The sequence below is a fragment of the Mustelus asterias genome, chromosome 26 (genome assembly GCF_964213995.1).
Source record: "Mustelus asterias chromosome 26, sMusAst1.hap1.1, whole genome shotgun sequence".
NCBI lineage: Eukaryota > Metazoa > Chordata > Chondrichthyes > Carcharhiniformes > Triakidae > Mustelus > Mustelus asterias.
Window position 1 is genome coordinate 46,604,923 of NC_135826.1, and position 13,376 is coordinate 46,618,298.

Genomic DNA, 13,376 nt, shown 5'->3' on the forward strand with positions numbered 1-13,376 from the left:
GATTGTATTTTTTGTAAGATTCACTGCTGCGGTGCAGTTGACCATGGCTGAACCTGCCCCCCGGGAGGAGGCAACAAAATGATCCTAGTTTTTATCAAATGTTGCGCCGTTTTACTCTAGCACGTCACAGTTTGAATAAATGATGCAACCTGGTTGAGCCTATGTGATTCTGTGTGGTGTTGGATCTTAATCAGATTAAGGACCTGCGTGTTAGTAAAGTAATGTTGGAATTTTATTTTAATTCTCTCCAGGTTGTTCCAGCAAATTTACTCACGCCAATAGGCACTGCCCAAAACACCCGTATGCCAGGCTGAGGCGGCATGAGGCTGTGACAGACCAGGGCAAGGTCACAATGGCTGAAGAAGATAAGGTGGTGGTGGAGTGGTTCGCAAGGTGAGTCACTGAATTCACCTGTCTTATCCTATAGCATGGAGATGCCGGCATTGGACTGGGGTGAACACAGTAAGAAGTCTCACAGCACCAGGTTAAAATCCAACAGGTTTATTCGGTAGCACAAGCTTGTGTTCCAAGTAAACCTGTTGGACTTTAACCTGGTGTTGTGAGACTTCTTATTGTCCTATAACCACATTGCAAACACTGTTTTGTTTGTTTCACGGGATGTGGCATGGTGGTTAGCACTACTGCCTCACAGTGCCAGGGTCTCAGGTTCTATTCCCAGCTTGGGTCACTGTCTGTGCGGTGTCTGCATGTTCTCCCCATGTCTGCATGGGTTTCCTCTGGGTGCTCTGGTTTCCTCCCACAGTCCAAAGATGTGCGGGTTAGGTGGATTGTCCATGCTAAATTGCCCCTTAATGTCAGGGGGATTAGGTATGGTAAATGCAAAGGGTTGTGGGGATAGGGCCTGGGTGGGATAGTGGTCGGTGCCGAATGGCCTCCTTCTGCACTGTAGGGATTCTATGATTCTATGAAGATTGGCATTTATTGTCCATCAACTGATCACTCTCAAGAAATTGGTGATAAGTTGTCTTCTGGAGCCCCTGCAGTCCATGCGGTGAAGGTACTTCTGCAGTTAGGGTGCTATATACATGAAGGTTGCTGTTGGGTGGTTCTCCATTGGGATGTAGTTGACTGTGGCTGAACTTGCTCCATAATATGGAGTTTAAGTATTTTTCTGTCTGTCTGTGTCCATGCGCAACCTCATTTGTGGGTTCAGGTTGTGAGGGTTCACAGGCTACTGAATCGTGATGGGGTCAGTGCTGTGACAGTCCCGCCCATAAGCAGACCCGGTTCCTTTTGGGACAGATTCATGGGATAGGGATCAGGCCCAGAGAACTTAGGTGGCATTATTAAACCTGTAGGGGAGGCAGTGGCATAGTGGTAACATCATTGGCCTAGTAACCAGAGGCCCAGGCTGATGCTTTGGGGGAGGATGGGTTCAAATCCCACCCCATCAGCTGGTGGAATCTAAATTCAATTAATAAATCGGGGATATATAAAGCTAGTCTCAGGATAGTTTCCATGACATGGACTGTTTTAAAATACCATCTGGTTCACTAATGTCCTTCAGGGAAGGAAATCTGTCGTCCTTACCTGGTCTGGCCTACATGAGACTCCAGAGCCACAGCAATGTAGTTGACTCTTAGCTGCCCTCTGAAATGGCCCAGCAAGACACCCAGTTCATGGACAATTAGGGATGGGCAACAAATGCTGGTCTTACCAGTGACGCTGATATAGAATCCCTACAGTGCAGAAGGAGGCCATTCAGCCCATCGAGCCTGCACCGACAACAATCCCACCCAGGTCCTATCCCGGTAACCCCATGTATTTACCCTGCTAATCCCCCTGACACTAAGGGGCAATTTAGCACAGCCAATCCACCTTACCTGCACATCTTTGGACCATGGGAGGAAACCAAAGCACCCGGAGGAAACCCACACAGACATGGGGAGAACATGCAGACTTCACACAGACAGTCACCCTAGGCCGGAATTGAACCTGGGACCCTGACACTGGTAACCACTGTGCCACCCAAAAGAATGAAGAAAATAAACACCCCGCCCAGTACCCAGAATATATGGGGTCGTGTTAAAATTGTTTTGTTCCAAGATCATTAACATTAACTAGCTATTACAAGGGGGCATAACTATAGGGTTCATGGTGGGAGATATAGGAAGGATGTCCGAGGTAGGTTCTTTACGCAGAGAGCGGTTGGGCTGTGGAATGGACTGCCTGCAGTGATAGTGGAGTCAGACACTTTAGGAACATTAAGCGGTTATTGGGTAGGCACATGGAGCACACCAGGATGATAGGGAGTGGGATAGCTTGATCTTGGTTTCAGATAAAGCTCGGCACAACATCATGGGCCGAAGGGCCTGTTCTGTGCTGTGCTGTTCTATGTTCTATTCTATTAACAAAAAAAAAGGACGGCATGGACAAGTTGGGCTGAAGGGCCTGTTTCCATGCTGTAAACCTCTATGACTCTATATCATCAATATCAAGGTAAGCAAAGTCATCCCAGAGATGTTTTGTAATTTATTCTTTCGGGGGATGTGCGTGTTGCTGGCTGGTCCCAGAGTGTACTGTCCATCCCTAATTGCCCTTGAGAAGGTGGCAGTGAGTCACTATCTTGAACCTCTGCATTTTGGTGATAGTGACCACAATTCGGTTACGTTCACCTTAGTGATGGAAAGGGATAGGCATGAACCTCGGGCCAGTGGTTTTAGCTGGGGGAAGGGTAATTATGAGGCTATTAGGAGAGAATTAGGAAACATAGGTTGGACTAGGAGATTACAGGGACTGGGAACGTCCGACATGTGGAGTTTTTTCAAGGAGCAGCTACTGCGAATCTGTGATAGGTATGTCCCTGTCAGGCAAGGAGGAATTGGTAGGGCTAGGGAACCGTGGTGCACCAAAAAAGTTTCTTTGTTGGTTAAAAAGAAAAAGGAGGCTTATGTTCGGATGAGACGTGAGCACTCGGGTAGTGCACTAGAAAGCTTTAGATTGGCTAAGAGGGAGTTGAAGAGCGAGCTTAGAAGGGCTAAAAGGGGACATGAGAAGACTTTGGCGGATAGGGTTAAAGAGAATCCTAAGGCGTTCTATAGGTATGTCAAGAACAGAAGGTTGGTTAGGGCAAGTTTAGGGCCAGTTATAGATGGCAGAGGGAAGTTATGTGTGGAACCGGAGGAGATTGGTGAAGCATTGAACCAATATTTCTCTTCGGTGTTCACGCAAGGGGACATGAATATAGCTGAGGAGGACACTGGGTTGCAAGGGAGTAGAATAGACAGTATTACAGTTGATAAGGAGGATGTGCAGGATATTCTGGAGGGTCTGAAAATAGATAAATCCCCTGGTCCGGATGGGATTTATCCAAGGATTCTCTGGGAGGCAAGAGAAGTGATTGCAGAGCCTCTGGCTCTGATCTTCAGGTCGTCGTTGGCCTCTGGTATAGTACCAGAAGATTGGAGGTTAGCGAATGTTGTCCCATTGTTTAAGAAGGGGAACAGAGACTTCCCCGGGAATTATAGACCGGTGAGTCTCACTTCTGTTGTCGGCAAGATGTTGGAAAAAATTATAAGGGATAGGATTTATAGTTATTTGGAGAGTAATGAATTGATAGGTGATAGTCAGCATGGTTTTGTGGCAGGTAGGTCGTGCCTTACTAACCTTATTGAGTTTTTTGAGAAAGTGACCAAGGAGGTGGATGGGGGCAAGGCAGTGGACGTGGTATATATGGATTTTAGTAAGGCGTTTGATAAGGTTCACCATGGTAGGCTTCTGCAGAAAATGCAGATGTATGGGATTGGGGGTGATCTAGGAAATTGGATCAGGAATTGGCTAGCGGATAGGAAACAGAGGGTGGTGGTTGATAGTAAATATTCATCATGGAGTGCGGTTACAAGTGGTGTACCTCAGGGATCTGTTTTGGGGCCACTGCTGTTTGTAATATTTATTAATGATCTGGATGAGGGTATAGTTGGGTGGATTAGCAAATTTGCTGATGACACCAAAGTCGGTGGTGTGGTAGACAGTGAGGAAGGGTGTCGTAGTTTGCAGGAAGACTTAGACAGGTTGCAAAGTTGGGCCGAGAGGTGGCGGATGGAGTTTAATGCGGAGAAGTGTGAGGTAATTCACTTTGGTAGGAATAACAGATGTGTTGAGTATAGGGCTAACGGGAGGACTTTGAATAGTGTGGAGGAGCAGAGGGATCTAGGTGTATGTGTGCATAGATCCCTGAAAGTTGGGAATCAAGTAGATAAGGTTGTTAAGAAGGCATATGGTGTCTTGGCGTTTATTGGTAGGGGGATTGAATTTAGGAGTCGTAGCGTTATGTTGCAACTGTACACAACTCTGGTGCGGCCGCACTTGGAGTACTGTGTGCAGTTCTGGTCCCCACATTACAGGAAGGATGTGGAGGCTTTGGAGAGGGTGCAGAGGAGGTTTACCAGGATGTTGCCTGGTATGGAGGGGAGATCCTATGAGGAGAGGCTGAGGGATTTGGGATTGTTTTCGCTGGAAAGGCGGCGGCTAAGAGGGGATCTTATTGAAACATATAAGATGATTAGAGGTTTAGATAGGGTGGATAGTGATAGCCTTTTTCCTCTGATGGAGAAATCCAGCACGAGGGGGCATGGCTTTAAATTGAGGGGGGGTAGTTATAGAACCGATGTCAGGGGTAGGTTCTTTACCCAGAGGGTGGTGAGGGATTGGAATGCCCTGCCAGCATCAGTAGTAAATGCGCCTAGTTTGGGGGCGTTTAAGAGATCCGTAGATAGGTTCATGGACGAAAAGAAATTGGTTTAGGTTGGAGGGTCACAGTTTTTTTTTTTAACTGGTCGGTGCAACATCGTGGGCCGAAGGGCCTGTTCTGCGCTGTAATGTTCTATGTTCTATGTTCTATGTTCTATGTGGTGTTGGGTCTCTCACAGTGCTCCTAGGGAGGTGCCGAAGCTTAGAGATTCCTGACCTGCGGCAGACCCCATTTCTGGGATCGAATCCTACAGTATGGAGCATCTCACTGCACAGAAAGATGCCATTCAGCCCAACTGGTCTATGTTGGTATTTCTACTTAGCAGGAGGCTCTTTTCACCCTCTCCTCATCAAATTCCACCAACACGGCCTTCTCTTCCCTTTTTTCTCTCATGTGTTTATCCAGCTTCCTCTTGAATGAATCAGTGGTATTCATCATAACTGTTGTCTGCGGTAGCGAGTTCCACATTCTAACCACTCCCTGGGTAAGAGGTTTTCCGGAGGCTACTTCACTGAATTTATTTATCCCGACTTCCCTCCCTTCCTCTTTACGTCCTTCCTTAAAATCTACCTCTTTGACCAATCTTCTGGATATTTCCGGAAGCTTCCACGTCCTCCCTTCGCATTGGCCTCTGCTTTCCTTATGAGGCTTCTCTGGGTTGCTGTTCTTCATCAAAGGTACTATATTGTCAGAGAATACAGCAGGATATCGATAGGCTGGAAAATTGGGCGGAGAAATGGCAGATGGAATTTAATCCAGACAAATGCGAGGTGATGGCATTTTGGTAGTTCCAATTCAGGTAGGAGCTATAAAATAAATGGCAGAACCATCTGAAGCATAGACACACAGAGAGATCTGGGAGTACAGGTCCACAGATCCTTAAAGTGGCAGCACAGGTGGAAGAGGTGGTGAAGAAAGCAGATGGCACGCTTGCCTTCATCGGACGGGGCATCAAGTATAAAAGTTGGCAAATTATGTTACAGTTGTATAAAACATTGGTTAGGCCACATTTGGAATATTGTGTCCAATTCCGCTCACCACACTACCCGAAGGACGTGGAGGCTTTGGAGAGAGTACCGAAAGGGTTTACCAGGATGTTGCCTGGTATGGAGGGTACTAGCTATGAGGAGAGATTGAATAAACTGGGATTGTTCTCCCTGGAAAGACAGAGGCTGAGGGGCGACCTGATAGAAGTTTATAAAATTCTGAGAGGTATAGATAGGGTGAAGAGTTGAAGCATTTTTCCCAGGGCAGAAATGGCAATTACAAGGGGGTTCAAGGTAAGGGGGGAAAGGTTCAGTGGAGATGTGCGGGGGAAGTTTTTTACACAGAGGGTGGTGGGGCCTGGAACGCACTGCCAAATGAGGTGGTTGAGGCAGTTACGTTAGCCACATTTAAGACTTATCTTGATAGACATATGAACAAGTGGAATAGAGGGATATAAGTGGTTGGTCTAGATAGGACAACGTGATTGGAACAGGCATGGAGGGCCGAAAGGGCCTGTTCCTGTGTTGTACTGTCCTTTGCTCTTTGTATAAATGAAAATTGCGGTGTTAGTGGGAATTCAGCTAGATACTGCACTGGGATACTGTCCAATAAAATTACACACTCAATTGTTGGGTGGATTGCCCATGCTAAATTGCCCCTTAGTGTCCTAAGATATGGAGGTTAGGGGCAATCAGGGGGGTAAATATGTGGGGTTACGGGGATAGGGTGGGCTGGTGGGCCAGGGTAAGATGCTCTTCCAGAGAGTTGGAGAGTCGGTGCAGACTCGATGGGCTGAATGGCCTGCTTATGCACCGTAGGCTTGCTATAATTTCTATGAATAGAGGACTGTGGAGGGGACAGTGATGATTTAAAACCCAGCACTGGATTTACTATTGCTCGAGATTCTTAACCATGTAATTCATCTCAGGTACTGGCAGAGCCAAGAGCAGCGTCTGACCCCAGCCAGGGGAGAGGCGTCCACTCAGAAACCTGGCCAGGAGCAGAAAAACCCGAGAAGTAGCCGCCACCCGGAGGACGAGGAGGAGGAGGAGGAGGAGGAGGAGGAGGAGAGGGAGCACGGCTGCTCTGGGAAGCACCTTCAGGAACAGAAGGAGCGGTGGCACGGGGCCCTGGCACTGATCCAATTGGCAAACCTCTCCTCAGCTCCACCCTCCTGAATAGCCTTTCCCCCACTTTCTCCCACCCCAAAAACATGGCGGGGTGGGATGGGAAATGACAAACGAGTCCAGTGTGTGCTGTTTTTTATGGTCCCCCGGAACACTCCTGCCTATTGGCCATCCCAATGTCTCTCACTGACTGACTGAGGCCCTGGGGGTTCTGGGATCCGGTCCCAGGTGGTGCTGTTGTGCAACAGGAGTGAAGATTCTCATTTGGCTCTGGTGAAAGTTGCGTGTCCCTCTGGTTGCTCACTGGCCGGAATCTTACCACGGAATGCTCCGGAATAGGGGTGGGCGAAGCTCGCAGAGCGGAATTCTCTGCTGGCCTCGGGCGGGCTTTTATGAGCCTCGTCCGAATGAGGTTGTAAAATACCGGCCATTTTGTTTAATGGTGTTTTAACAAAGGCTCCATTACTTCCAAATATTGAAAAATCTTATCTCAGTTGCTTTGTTATTTTTACATAGACAACTTTAAAAAGTCTACATTATCTACATTCCTATTGGTCCTCTAGATCCCCTTCCACTGTACTGAACTCCTGGGGTAGAATCATTGAATCCCTATTGTGCAGAAGGAGGCCATTCGGCCCATTGGGCCTGCATCAACTATAATCCCACCCAGGCCCTATTCCCATAACCCCACGTATTTACCCTGCCAATCCCCCTGACACTAAGGGGCAATTTAGCATGGCCAATCAACCTAACCCACACATCTTTGGATTGTGGGAGGAAACCGGAGCACCCGGAGGAAGCCCACGCAGGCACGGGGAGAACGTGCAAACTCCACACAGACAGTGACCCAAGGCCAGAATCAAACCTGGGTCCCTGCTGCAGTGAGGCAGCAGTGCTGACCCACTGTGCCACCGTGCTGTTCTTCTTTCATGTCCAACTGAAAGGGCAGATAGCGACTCATTTTTAGCATCTCATCTGAAAGATTGCGCCTCTGACAGCGTAGCACTTCCTCCAGTACTGCCCTGGAGTGTCAGCCTGGATTGTGTGCTGGGGTGGGGCAACCCTTCTGACTCGAACCAGAGGAGTGCTATCCACTGAGGAAAGGAGGACTCCTTCAGGGCCTCAGTGTTTTCACTGTCTGGGCTGCCATTTCAGTGAAGGGTCAAGGCACTAACTTGCTGAAATTAAACTGTGTAATGGCAGTTAAAACAGCAGAGGGAGCAATCAGCAGGGAAATGTGCGACCATTCTCTCAACATTGTTAGATTCCCCTCTGACAACCTGTCAGAGAGCGCTGCCAGCTACTGATTCACATAGAAACTGCAGCACTTGCCAGCTCTCTTGTTTATCACCGTTCTAATTCTATCATAGAATCCCTACAGTACCATTCAGCCCATCGAGTCTGCACCAACCACAATCCCACCCAGGCCCTATCCCCATAACCCCATGCATTGACCCAAGTTAATCCCTCTGACACTAAGGGGCAATTTAGCATGGCCAATCCACCTAACCTGCACATCTTTGGACTGTGGGAGGAAACCGGAGCACCCGGAGGAAACCCACGCAGACACGGGGAGAACGTGCAAACTCCACACAGACAGTGACCCAAGCCGGGGATCAAACCCGGGTCCCTGGTGCTGTGAGGCAGCAGTGATAACCACCCTATGTTAATCTATATTCTATGTTAATCACAAACATTTTCCTCTTCATTTAACCGCTGTTAGTTCTACATTATTGTGCTGAGCAAGTGCATCTGGGCCAAAAAATAATATAATGTTCAAGCTTTCTCCTTTGCGCAGGGCGTGAAGTGTTAGTTAATGGATCAGCTTCTATGTTATGGTTTTGGAGGAGGCTACAGGGATGGGACAGAATGTGTGTTGAGGGTGGCATCTGGAGGTGAGGATTAAAGCAGATTGAAAAGTTACAAAATCAGTTTAAATTATAGAAAGGTAAAGCAGGGTGGTGCGGAGTCTGCACGTTCTCCCCGTGTCTGCATGGGTTTCCTCTGGGTGCTCTGCTTTCCTCCCACAGTCTGAAAGACGTGCTGGTTAGGTGGATTGGCCGTGCTAAATTCTCCCTCAGTGTACCCGAACAGGCACCGGAGTGTGTCGGCTAGGGGATTTTCACAGTAACTTCATTGCAGTGTTAATGTAAGCCTACTTGTGACACTAATAAATAAACTTGAAAACTTTTTAATCTTAGCCCCCACTCCACTGCTCAGCTGGAAGGTTCTCTCCCAGTTGAAGACCCTGGAGGGTAATAAAGATAGAAAATTGAGAGATGAGAGTTACGATTAACTCCCAGAGCAGGTGAAAGTTGCAAAGCCCATCACAGTCTCTCTCTTTCGGCCCTTCAAATGCCCAAACATTTGTACCCTGCTGTTGGCGTATTCTGAACCTTTGATTAAAATAAGGAGGGTTTTGGTATCAGTGGTTTCCTCTGATGGGTGCAGTCGAAGGGTCAGAGGGGAGAGGACGGGGACGGGGAAGGAGAATAAGACAGTGACTTGGCAGAAAAGGGGATGGATGTGTGAAGGGAGGATGAGGTGTAAGAAATACTCTCTTACACCTTCTTCCGTCAGGGAAAAGATACAAAAGTCTGAGGACACGTGCCGACCGACTCATGAACATTCTGAATGGACCCACCTCGCATTAAATTTGATTTGATTTGATTTATTATTGTCGCATGTATTAACATACAGTGAAAAGTGTTGTTTCTTGCGCTCTAAACAGACAAAACATACCGTTCATAGAGAAGGAAAGGAGAGAGTGCAGGATGTAGTGTTACAGTCATAGCTAGGGTGTAGAGAAAGATCAACTTAGTGCATGCAGGTCCATTCAAAGGTCTGATAGCAGCAGGAAAGAAGCTGTTCTTGAGTCGGTTGGTACGTGACCTCAGGCTTTTGTATCTTTTACCCGCAGAAGAAGGTGGAAGAGAGAATGTCCGGGGTGCGTGGGGTCCTTAATTATGCTGGCTGCTTTGCCGAGGCAGCGGGAAGTGTAGACAGAGTCAATGGATGGGAGGCTGGGTTTGCGTGATGGATTGGGCTACATTCTAAGCTGATCTTTCTCTACACCCTAGCTATGATTGTAACACTATATTCTACACACTCTCCTTTCCTTATCCACTATGTACTCTATGAATGGTATACTTTGTATAGCACGCAAGAAACAATACTTTTCATTGTATCCCAATACATGTGACAATAATAAATCAAATCAAGAAAGGAGCAGAGGAGAAGTTTGGGCAGGGAAAAATGGGTTTGGAAGGGGAACAGAAGGAAGAAGAGACAAGTTGGGGGGGGGGGGGGGCAGGATATGGATGGAGGAGAGGAGGTGGAGAAGTGAATGTGGAAGGTAGAATACAGAGCGGGGGAAGGAGAACAGAGGGGCACGGATTAGTGGCTGAGGGGAAAACTGATTGATCAGGAGACGAGATTCCTTGATATACTTCCCATGAACCTCACAGAGAATCACTGAATCACAGAATACGACAGTGCAGAAGAGGCCATTTGGCCCATCGAATCTACACTGATGCATGAAAGGCCCTGACCTGTCCACCTAATCCCACTTGCCAGCACTTGGCCAATGGCCTTGAATGTTATGGCGTGTCAAGTACTCATCCAAGGTACTTTTTAAAGGATGCAAGGCACCCCGCCTCCACCACCCTCCCAGGCAGCGCATCCCAGACCGTCACCACCCTCTGGGTAAAAAAGATTTTTCTCAAATTCCCCCTAAACCTCCACCCTCACTTTGAACTTGTGTCCCCTCGTAACTGACCCTTTGTTCATATTTTGTTCATATTTGTGCCCCAGAGCTGATTTTTTATTTGTAGAACAGCAATAGCTCTAATAAAGGAAACCAACAAAAGATATCAATTGTAACAAGGTCAGGAATAGATTTTCTTGTTTATACCCAATTCAATCCAAACAAAGTCCAATTCAAAGTCTCAGCAAGTGGGACATTCCAGATCCAAGCTGACGAGCCAGGCATCCCACTTCCTGTCTTGGGCTTGATCTACATGATCCAAGCTGATTGGAGCACTCCCTCCAAGGCTTGGTCTCATTTGGAATAGTTTAGCGCAGGGCTGGGCTTGTTGGCGATTTTATGCGCCCCCTGCCTACCATAGCTCCCGCTTTGTGACTCACACTGTAAGTCACACTTCATGGAAAGGTAGCGGCTATTTAAGTTATAAATTTGTACTCTAGGTCAAAACCACTTCTGATTGTGAGCTGGGATAGAGACCCAAGTGTTTGGGTCTGGGATTGAGCTTAATTGTGGAGGGAGTTGGTGGGGGAGGGAGGAAGTGAATATAATGGGTATCCTCTTCTCTGATCCACTGTGCAGAAACATTGGTGTTAAAATGCTGACTGACTGGCAGTAAACAGTCAGCCACTCTATCATTTTGACTGCAGTGTGGTGTGTGTTAAAGGTGAAAAGAATCTTTCCTTGGGACGTGGTAATGAGAATCGGAACCAGGGTTTTAAGCCCTGGTGTGTCTAGAGAAGGAAAGATGGTACGGCAGTTCAGTAAAACTGAAGGCTGCTGGTCCTGCTGATTCCGTGTACAACACGTCTGTTACTCAGCGGGATGGGGCATCATCTACAAATTTATCCAGAAACTCTTTAAGGTATATGTAAATTGTCATTACTGGGGAGATGAGCCCATGTACTGACCTATCGAAGTTAAACTCCTTACATTTTTTGAGGGGGTTTAAAGATTGTTTTAAATTAGGAATCAAAGGAGCTGACACCAGACTACTTCCCTCTGATTCATTCATGGGATGTGGGTGTCACTGGCTGGCAAGACAATGTTTACTGGCCATCCCTAATTGCCCTACAGAAGGTGGTGATTAGGACGGCACGTTGGCATGATGGTTAGCACTGCTGTCTCACAGCGCCAGTTCGATTTGCGGCTTGAGTTACTGTCAGCGCGCAGTCTGTACATTCTCCCCGTCTTTGAGTGGGTTTCCTCCTGGCGCTCAGGTTTCCTCCCACAGTCCGAAAGACGTGCTGGTTAGGGTGCATTGGCCATGCTAAATTCTCCCTCAGTGTCCCCGAACAGGCGCCGGAGTGTGGGGACTAGGGGATTTTCTCAGTAACTTCATTGCAGTGTTAATGGAAGCCTACTTATGACACTAATAAATAAACTTAAACTTAGAATCGTAGACCCCATGTATTTCCCCCACTAATTCCCCTAACCTACACATCTTGGGACGCTAAGGGGCAATTTAGCACGGCCAATCAACCTAAACCGCACATCTTCAGACTGTGGGAGGAAACCGGAGCACCCAGAGGAAACCCACTCAGACACGGGGAGAATGTGCAGACTCCGCACAGACAAACACCTGAGGTGAGAATTGAAGCTGGGTCCCTGGCATTGTGAGGCAGTTACGTGCTGCCACCTTCTTGAACCATTGCAGTCCATGGCTTGGCCATAGGAGACAGAGGGTAGTGGTCGAAGGGTCTTTTTCTGGCTGGAGGTCTGTGACCAGTGGTGTTCCGCAGGGCTCTGTACTGGGACCTCTGCTATTTGTGATATATATAAATGATTTGGAAGAAGGTGTAACTGGTGTAATCAGCAAGTTTGCGGATGACACGAAGATGGCTGGAATTGCGGATAGCGAAGAGCATTGTCGGGCAATACAGCAGGATATAGATAGGCTGGAAAATTGGGCGGAGAGGTGGCAGATGGAATTTAATCCGGATAAATGCGAAGTGATGCATTTTGGAAGAAATAATGTCGGGAGGAGTTATACAATAAATGGCAGAGTCATCAGGAGTATAGAAACACAGAGGGACCTAGGTGTGCAAGTCCACAAATCCTTGAAGGTGGCAACACAGGTGGAGAAGGTGGTGAAGAAGGCATATGGTATGCTTGCCTTTATAGGACGGGGTATAGAGTATAAAAGCTGGAGTCTGATGATGCAGCTGTATAGAACGCTGGTTAGGCCGCATTTGGAGTACTGCGTCCAGTTCTGGTCGCCGCACTACCAGAAGGACGTGGAGGCATTGGAGAGAGTGCAGAGAAGGTTTACCAGGATGTTGCCTGGTATGGAGGGTCTTAGCTATGAGGAGAGATTGGGTAGACTGGGGTTGTTCTCCTTGGAAAGACGGAGAATGAGGGGAGATCTAATAGAGGTATACAAGATTATGAAGGGTATAGATAGGGTGAACAGTGGGAAGCTTTTTCCCAGGTCGGAGGTGACGATCACGAGGGGTCACGGGCTCAAGCTGAGAGGGGCGAAGTATAACTCAGACATCAGAGGGACGTTTTTTACACAGAGGGTGGTGGGGGCCTGGAATGCGCTGCCAAGTAGGGTGGTGGAGGCGGGCACGCTGACATCGTTTAAGACTTACCTGGATAGTCACATGAGCAGCCTGGGAATGGAGGGATACAAACGATTGGTCTAGTTGGACCAAGGAGCGGCACAGGCTTGGAGGGTCGAAGGGCCTGTTTCCTGTGCTGTACTGTTCTTTGTTCTTTGTTGTTGTATGTGGTGTTGATGATCCCACAGTGCTGTTAGGTAGTGAGATCCAGAATTTTCACACAG

At 47.8% G+C, this 13,376-nt stretch overlaps 1 protein-coding gene across 1 annotated transcript in view; it reads left to right on the top strand.

Annotated features, from left to right (window-relative positions):
• The window catches only part of LOC144479715 (zinc finger protein 367-like), a 25,942-nt gene extending 19,066 nt beyond the window's left edge, over positions 1-6,876 (top strand). The window contains exons 4-5 of the mRNA XM_078198745.1: positions 252-393; positions 6,627-6,876. Of these exons, the coding sequence (XP_078054871.1) occupies positions 252-393; positions 6,627-6,876 (392 nt within the window). The remainder of the gene's footprint in view (positions 1-251; positions 394-6,626) is intronic.
• The last annotated feature ends 6,500 nt before the right edge of the window (positions 6,877-13,376 follow it).